This window comes from Vombatus ursinus, unplaced genomic scaffold (assembly GCF_900497805.2).
Source record: "Vombatus ursinus unplaced genomic scaffold, bare-nosed wombat genome assembly UNPS02014770.1, whole genome shotgun sequence".
Lineage (NCBI taxonomy): Eukaryota > Metazoa > Chordata > Mammalia > Diprotodontia > Vombatidae > Vombatus > Vombatus ursinus.
Window position 1 is genome coordinate 33815216 of NW_020954548.1, and position 9246 is coordinate 33824461.

General features: G+C 47.4%; 1 protein-coding gene across 1 annotated transcript in view; it reads right to left on the reverse strand.

Annotated features, from left to right (window-relative positions):
- The window catches only part of SLC9A3R2 (SLC9A3 regulator 2), a 30793-nt gene extending 24169 nt beyond the window's left edge, over nucleotides 1–6624 (reverse strand). Inside the window, exon 1 of the mRNA XM_027863027.1 lies at nucleotides 5791–6624. Within this exon, the coding sequence (XP_027718828.1) occupies nucleotides 5791–6000 (210 nt within the window). The 5' untranslated portion in view covers nucleotides 6001–6624. The remainder of the gene's footprint in view (nucleotides 1–5790) is intronic.
- Nucleotides 6625–9246: the final 2622 nt, after the last annotated feature.

A 9246-nucleotide genomic window follows, 5' to 3' on the forward strand; every position in this document is an offset into this window, starting at 1 on the left:
TACATCATTGTATACAATGAAATAAGGGTACAAAGAAATCTGCACGTCTGTGTGGAGGTGACAAAGAGTATGTGAATATGGGTGCATTTTGGGTAGGTGAGATAGTGTGGGAATGAGCGTGCATGCTCTAGTAGGGTGCCATCCAGACAGAGTATGTGACTGAACCCTGGGTTCTGTGTGGGAGTCAGGGTGAGTGAGGCATCCTGGAGGGAAGTCCCCAGTGGAACATGCCTCAAGGATCTGTCCTTGGCCCTGTTCTGTTAACTACCGTACCAATGATTTGAACAAAAGAATGGATGGCACACTTATCAGAGTTACAAATGAAGCAGAACCAGGAGAGCTAGATAACCCACTACAGAACAGGCAGGGTCCCAACACACTGAAGGATATGATAGAGCAATACGCTTACATTGAATTAAGTGAAATGGAATGGACATAAACAAAAGGGCCTAAAATCAGATTTCTATAAAACAATTAAATAATTTGTGTAGGAAGATATCTGGAGGTTTCAGGGGACAAGTTCATTACGGGCCAATAATGATGGGATATGGAAACCGAAAAGGCCAGCGTGATCTTATTCTTAACAGAAGCAAAGTAGACAAGCTAAGGGTGTTGTAGGCCCACTGTCCTCTGTCCTGGTCAGACTACCTCTGGAGTGTTGTGTCCATTTCTGTGCATGACACTTTAGGAAGGTCACAGACAAACTGGCAAGCAGGAAGGTGAAAGGGCCAGAATCCATGTTCTACAAGAATCAACCGAAGGAACTGGGGGTGTTTAAAGTAGAACTTCATCCATCTCCAAGCTGTCAGGTGGGAGAAGGATGAGATTGTTCTGCTTGGCCCCAGAGGGTGGATCTGGGCTGGGCTACGTGTAAGTTAAAACTTCCTAACAACTAGAGCTCTCTCTTTCTCTCTATTTCTCTCTCTCTCTCTCTCTCTCCCCCCTCTCCTGCCACCCAGGACAGGTGACTTGCCTAGGGTTGCACAACTAGTAAGTGTCTGAGTCTGGATTTGACCTCAGGTCCTCCTGACTCCAGGTCCAGTGCTCTATCCACTGCACCACCTCACTGCCCCAACTAGAGCTATCTCAAAGTGGAATGGGCTACCCCAGGAGACAGTGAGCTTCCCATGAACACTGAAGGTGTTCAGACAGAGGCTGCATGACCACTTGCTGTAGAGGGAATTCTTGTTAAAGCATAGTGGATGCCCTTTCATGCACTTCTGTGAGTGTATCTTGGTATACATGACAGAAGGAGTTGTGCAACTGTGTGTATAAAGGTGACAGAGTGAATATTTGTGTCTGGAGCAGAATGACAGTATAAACACGAGTGTACGTTTGAGGAAGGTGATGACATAATGCATGTGCGCACTCTTGGCACCTCCTGAATACTCACTCACTAAGTTTCCAAAGCAGGCATTCAGGTAGGAGCAGAGGAAAAAGAAGCAAGGGCCTTCCCCACTGCCAGCTCTAGGAGACCTGCGCTCCAAACCCATTTCAGACACTTACACACTGTATGACTTTGCTCAGGCAACTTACCCTCTCTGGACCTCAGTTTCCCCATCTGTAAAATGGGGATTGTATGTGGTTATGTGTGACATTAGCTGGAGCTCCCAGACAATAAAGCTGGATTGGCCAGGGGTCCACAGACCCTCCTAGGAAGAGACCAATGCCAATAAGCAGCTGGGATGTCAGGAAGCAGTGGCAGAGAATAGGTGCCTGCCACACACTTGGGAACGATGAAATATTAACTGAGCATTGAGCAGACGCCTAAATCCTAGCACAGGGTATGCAGAGGTCCCTCCTCTGGCTCCTGAGAGCAGGCTCACAGAGGGATCATTCACATACAGTAGAAGGACCACTGATCCTGAAGTTAGTGGACTTGATTTCAAACGTCACTTCTGATACTTCCTAGCTGTATGATCTTGGGCAAATCTCAGCCTTTCTAAGACCTCATTTTTTTCCTACGTGAAATGAAGTGGTTAGACTAGATGGCCTTTGAGTCTCATTGAGTTCTACAGCTATGATTCCATTAACAATCCACAACAAACCTCATGAGTATGAGTGGAAAGCTACCCCCACCCCAAACGCACACATTACACAAGCATCCTTACTCGCCTTGAACCTACTCAGTCCCAGGCCAGCCGCTGGTTTGATGTCCAGAGCCTCAGGCTGGGACAGGTTCTACAGCAATCAATCAATCAATCAACATGTAGTAAGTGCCTACTATGAGCCAGGAACCATGTTAACACATACCCCATGGTTCCAGGAAGTGGAATGGGAACATGATGCTCCAACTCTCTGCCTCTCTCTACCCATTCCTGTCTCTGCCTTTCCTAAAGAGGCTTGGACAATATCAAAGAGTTCTGGATTTGGCTCTAGGAAATCTCATCTCCAAACCCATTTCGGACACTTATTCACTGTTATGATTTTCCTTAGGCAACTTAGCCTCTCTGGGCCTCAGTTTCCCCATCTGTAAAATGGGGATTGTGTATGCTTAATTTTCATATAAGTAAGTAATATTAAAGTTTCAATAATTCAAGGGTCCATGATTTAATCAGTGTAAGTGCTCCCTCCACCAACAAAGATTTCAACTCCTTTTCGCCTTAAAAGACTGTCTTAGGAGTTGCTATGGTTGAAAAATTCACCCTGCAGCCAACCTTTAGCTTTGCTAAAGCTGATCCTTAGGGGAAAGACAAGCAGTCCATTGCCAGGCTGTATTCAAAGTCTTCCCAGCTTGGCAGAACTTGCCAAAACTTGCATTCTGTGAGCATAACCCCAGAGAACCCCAGGGCACTTCCACACCACAATGAGCCTTCGGGGGAGGAGAATAATTAATACTTCAAGATCTGTAATTTTGTCAGTATGGGTAGTCCTTCTGCCTAACATAGGTTCCCAACCTTTCTAAAACCTTACTAAATGGTTTTGGAGAGTTGCTAAGGCAACTAGTCAGCGAGATGGTGTAATGGATAAATTGAGGGGCCCGAAGTCAGGAAGACCTCAGTTCAAATCCTCCCTCAGTCACTTGCTAGTTGTGTGACCCTGGGCAAGTCACTTCACCTCTGCCTGCCTGGGTTTCCTCATCTGTAAAATGGGAATAACAATAGCACCTACCTCCCAGGATTGTTGTGAGGATCAAATGAGATGATAATTGTAAACATCTGGCACATAGTAAGCTTTATATAATTGTTAATATTTTTATTATACAATTCATCACCCTGTGGCCAGCCTGGGAATGAGAGATGTGCTCATTTTACAGCAGGGAAACTGAGGTCCAGCCACAGAATGGTTAGATGACTTTAAGCAAATCATGTAACCACTCTGACTAGGCCTCTGTATCCCTATGTGTAAAATGATGGGATTGGGATACATCAGGGGTTCTTAACCAAGGGTCTCTTTCTCTCTCTCTCTGTATATATATACACATATATATGTATATGTGTGTATAGATATGTATGTATGCATATTGTGTATGTGTATAGGGATGTATATATCTATATGAGACACGTGTGTATATGTATACATGTAGACACATATGTATACCTACATTTGTGTATATTATATGTATATGTGCATATATAAATGTACGTATGTATATGTATCTTTTTTGTTAACTGCATTTGAATATAGTTGGTTTCCTTTGCAATCCTATTTATTTTCAGCATTTAAAAATGTCGTTCTGAGAAGAGGTCAGTCAATAATAGTCTTCACCAGACTGCCAACGGAGTCCTCGGTACAAAAAAAGGTTGGAAACTGCTGGACTAGATGGACTCCAAGTCCTTTTCCAACTCTTAATTGCCAGAATTACAGAATTTCAGAGTTGGAAGGAACACCATCAGCTATGCAATCCAAGACCACTACACCACCGTGGACAAGCAGCCATCTAGTCTTTGTTTAAAGCCCTTCACTGAGAGTCAGCCTACTAGCTCCAGAGTCAGCACCTTGCCATAGCTCTCATTGCTAGGCAGTTTTTCTTTATGTCAAGCCTAACTTTGTTTCTGCAAATTCTGCTTCTGCAGCTTCTACCCATTATCCTGGTACTTTTAGAGCCAAACAGATCCAGTCTAATCCCTCTTCCACATGACAACCCCTCAGGTACTTGAAAGGGGCTCTCCTGACCCCCCCATTCTTCTCTTTTCCAAGTCAAATACCCCCCAGTTGCCTCATCATTCTTTGATTCTATAAGGCAAGCCCCTTACCCAACCTTCTCTCTCTTAGAACTGATGGAGAGACACACTCGGAACCCAACCCCACCCCTGCCCTGCCTAAGATTGCTGCAGTTTGCCAAGACAGAGCAAGCAAAAGTAGAAGGCCCCAGCTGCAGTCCCTGGGTGTGTATCTGGAGGTAGCTCTAGAGCTAAAGATTAGACTACATAATATGTTGTCTCACACGTATATTGAAATGTGTGCATATGCACACATACACACACACAACCAGGAAAAACTAAGATAGAATAGCTTGCATTTCCTTAGCATACAAAATCTTTCCTCATAACATTCCTGTGAGACCACAACTCCTAACATTATCATTCCCATTTTACAGGTAAACAGGGAGATTAACTGTTTACTCAAGGTCACACAGTAAATAACATAACAAGGGCTCAAACCCACGTCTCCCCAATCCAAGTCTAGTGTTCATGTACCCATATGTTCTCTCTGTCAAAAAATGTATATATACAGATACAAACATAACATATGCATGGGAATCAACAGAAAATTGTACCCCCCCTTACTAATGAGTCATGGTGCACAGTCCAGACCCAAGAGCTGTCCCCTTCAAACAGAGCCAGGCTTCAAGACAAGGACCCCCACCTCCAGGAGCAGTGATAGTGGCTAGGATACCCATCATGGGGACAGGTATTTCCTTATCCCTGACACTTTTCTCTTCCTCATACAAGGAGACTTTCCCCGGGGGGTGCAAGTGAGAGCTGTTCTCAGACTGTTCAACACAGTCTCTGACATCAAACACAGACACAGAGTGTGCATAGACAAAAGAAGTCTCACAGTCATATACAGATAGTGTCACAGTCATGCACAATGTCACATCACACTGTCACATATAGATCTATAGTGTCACAGTGTCATATACAATGTAACATAATATCACAGGGTCATACAGATCTAGTGTCCTGCAGTATCTACATACATAGTATCACAGTGCGTGTGTGTGTGTGTGTGTGTGTGTGTGTGTATGGTATAAGATATTTTCACACAAGGTTACACATGATGTCCCACAGTGATACATTGTTTACATAGCTGACTATACACAATGTCACATGGATACAAAATCATGCAGTCACAGCTACACTAGGCTATGGACAGTGTCACAATCATATACAGGTATACTGTGTCATTTATAGTGTCACCTGGATACAATATTATACGGTATCAAATATAGATACAGCCAGGAATCCATCTTCAAAATAGTGACCCACACAGTCACACAGAGCTATCCAGCTACACATACTATGTCATGCTCCCTGCTCCAGACAATTTCCCATTACTCCCTTCCAGACCTCCACACAGACACACAATATCCCACAGTAATATAGATACAGGGTCACACACAAACACTATCACAGAGTATCATAATATAATCACAGTGTTACACAGGCACACAATATCACACGTTATTGCACCTAGATACACACAACACACAGACTCATACAAGAGTAGTTCAATCATACGGACACAGGATAGGAGCTATCCACCGCCTCCCTCGGACCCTCTGTGTCTATCACACACACACTCACACGCACACGCACACGCACACGCACACAATCTCGGGCCCACCTGGAGGTGCGTCTCCTTCTCCACGTTGACCCCATTCACCTCCACCAGTCGGTCCCCAGCGCGCAGCGCCGCTGCCTCCGCCGGGGAGCCTGGCTCCACCTTGCGAATGAATTGGCCACTTTTGCCCTTCTCTCCGTGCAGGTGGAAACCGTAGCCCTGCTCGCCCTTGATCATCCGGCACAGCCGGGGCCGCAGTTGGTCCTTGGCCATGGCGCCGCCGCTGGGGGCGCGAGCTCAGGGGAGTGGAGGGGGCGGGGGCGACTACGAGGAACCCCTAACCAAGGAGTATAGGACTCGGGAGTCCTAGGTCCTGGGGCTGGAGAGTTCGGGAAAGGATCGAAAGGCCAGGGGGGATCTGGGACCTGGAGGGGCCGAGGATGTGGGACAAGGGGATTAGAGCTGGAAGAGAGGGAGGAGGGAGGGCTGAAGGGATGGCAGGCGCAAGGGTGAGGGATCCGAGTGATGGAACTCGGGGGTGCAGTACGGAGGGGTTCAGCTGCTGGAGATCGGGGTGCACGACAGAAGGAGGCGGAGATTTGCAGAACTTGGGGGATCCAGGAAGTCAGAGCCGCAGTTCAACTAGTGTAGGGGATGCGGGCTGGGGGGCAGGGACGCCGGGCTTCCGGGGACCTCCGTCGGGAGTACTTTAGAGGCGGGGCTGGATGCTGCACCGGACCGGGAAACGACTGGGACCGGGGGCAGGGGCCTCTGCTGCCATGCTGGGCCGGGCTCTAGATTCGGGTCGGAGCAAGCTGGACTGGACCGGACCAGAGGCTGCGATTGCTGCCGCCCCAAGGACGGATCCAGGCTGGGGCTGGGGCCGGAGCTGGAGCAAGGAAGAAGGCGGCGGCTGGGACCAAGCGGCGGTGGTGGCTAAGCTACGCTCCCGCTCCGGCTCGGGCTCGGGCTCGGGCTCGGGCTCGGGCTCGGGCTCCTGCTCGGCACCGCCCCCGCCCCGCCTCCTCCACCCCCTCCATCCCCTCCTTTTCCTTCGGCCCACCGGGACTCGGGTCGCCCGCCCAGTAGCCCCCCGCCGGGTGGGAGGTCCGGGGGCGGAGCCGCAGGATGGGGGAAGGGGCACTGCCTGGAACCTGCCTGGAGACTCCGGTACTCTGTGGAAAGGGTTTGAGGGGTCGTTTTCGCCCGTCCTCCTGCCTCGGAGCAGGCCAGTCCCTGTAGGTGGCGGTTGGGGGTGGGGAAGGGGTACCCTGGTTTCTAGGTTTCCAAAGCAGAAGGAAGGGCTGAACCCTCGATAATATTCCTAACACTACCCCTCCTCTCTAATAACACCCAATCTGCCCTCTGTCTGAAAGCCCTCTCCCGCAGAGTGGCCAGCTCTGCTCTCCGAAGGTACTTAATCACAGGCTGCCTGGTATGTTACTTAAAACTTGGGGTCCTTTTTCCAGTTCTGCCGCTTCAACTCTAAGGCCTCCTCCCTCCCCCTAACTCCATTGACATCCCCTGATATGTTTCCCTGGTATTAAATTCTCCTTCCCAGACCCAGTAATTTCAGTCTTTTCTCTTCCTTTACCAGCTCCAAAAAGAAATCCCCACCGTCCTTCAGAAAGGTCCCTGAGAATACAGATTCCTCTTGACCCCACCCACCCTGTCTACACAAGCCCATTTCCCCATTCTTTTTCAGTACCCCCACACTCCCTGACACACTTGTATTTACACACACACCCAGTCCCAAAATCACTCTTAAATACACCAAGTGGGGCATTTTGAGGGCTAAGTTTCTTTCTTCATGCAGTGCTAGTCTCTTATCTCAGTCTTTATCCACCCTCCCCAGCTAGGAAGTAGGTTCGGGGATGTGACCCTCTCCTAATCTTGCCTAACCTGGTTCTTCTGACTCTCTTCATCTCCTAGGGACCCCTTCCCCAGATCACTTGACAAGTTCCCTGTAATCTCCCAGCTCAGTACTGAATATGGGAGCAGGAGAGGCAGACAGCTCAGGGCCTGGCATACCCTCCCCCTACAGAGCCAAGCAAGACTTCTCTTTCCCGAGTGAGGAGCAAATTCCACAAAAAGGAAACAGATTTCTGGCAGGTAGTTTTGTTGTCAGACATAAAGATCTGCTCAACCTTCAGGAGAATTTCCACCTCCACACGCTTTACAGCAGTGAACAGATTACTAGAGGGCATAAGCATTTATTTGGTCTCAAGAAAGGATTGGAGAACCCCTTTGGATCCTCCATAACTCTGGTCTGGATTTGGGGGGGATTAAGGTCTTTAATGGGAATAAATTGCTCTATCCATAGCACTTGCAACGATTCAGGGATTCAGGATAGACACAAGGTAGCAGTCTCCCTTCTCCTTTCTCCCCCTCTTCCTCCTGCTCCACTTCACCAGCCATGCTGCCCCTTCACTAGTATCCCATCACTCCTTTCTACTTCTCCACAGTTCTCAGTTCGTTTATTTTTCACTCCTCAGTCCTTTGGAATGGGCCAGTCTTACTGGCTAAGTATGCTTTCCAGATCAAATCTTATTCATTTAGACCTAAATAATTAGACTTTGAAGATTGCAAGGGTCCCACAAAACTGACTTAAGAGAAAAAGCTAAAGAGCACTTAAAAGAACAAGGTTATAGACTCTTGGTAACTAACTTTGGTTATCCAAAGACCAGCTTCACTAAGTTCTGAGATACTCATCACTAGGTTGGTTCTAGGGAGATGCATATTTTGACCACAACTTTTAAAATTGTATTGCTACCTTTTGTTTGTTTTACATCATCTTCATTTCTGAATATACCCCTCTATCCTCCTACCCATTGAGCCATATCTTGTAACAAAGAATAGAAAAGAAAGGGGGGGAACCCTGGTAAAACAAACCAAGACATCAACCAAGTCTGCAATTATTCCCACACCCACAGTTCTCCAGCTCACCAAAGAAGGGAGAAAGGGAGAGGTGCATTTTCTCATCTCTTCTTCAGGCTGGTGACAATTTTCAAAGACCGCCACTAAGTTATGGAGAAGTTCTCTGAGATTATCTGCAGTTTGCCCTGTCATATCTTACTTGCACATAGGTTTTTTCCCCCATGTTGTCTCCCCCCATTAGATTGTAAACTCCCTGAGGACAGAGACCGCTTTTGCCTTTCCAGATATCTCCAGAAATTAGCACAGTGCCTTGGCACAAAGTAGGTGCTTAATAAAGGATTGTGGGGGCAGCTAGGTGGCACAGTGGATGGAGCACCGGCCCTGAAGTCAGGAGGACCTGAGTTCAAATCCGTCCTCAGACCAAACACTTGACACTTACTAGCTGTGTGACCCTGGGCAAGTCACTTAACCTCAATTGCCTAAAAATTAAAAAATTAAAAAAAATAAAGGATTATAGACTTGATTTGGATTCAGGGTCATTGGGAGGAAGTGTGTACACTAAGGAAGTCATAGATCCTTGAAGTATCAGTAAAAGAGGCCTCTTTCATTCAAGTTCATATGTACTTCAAGGGTAGAAACTTA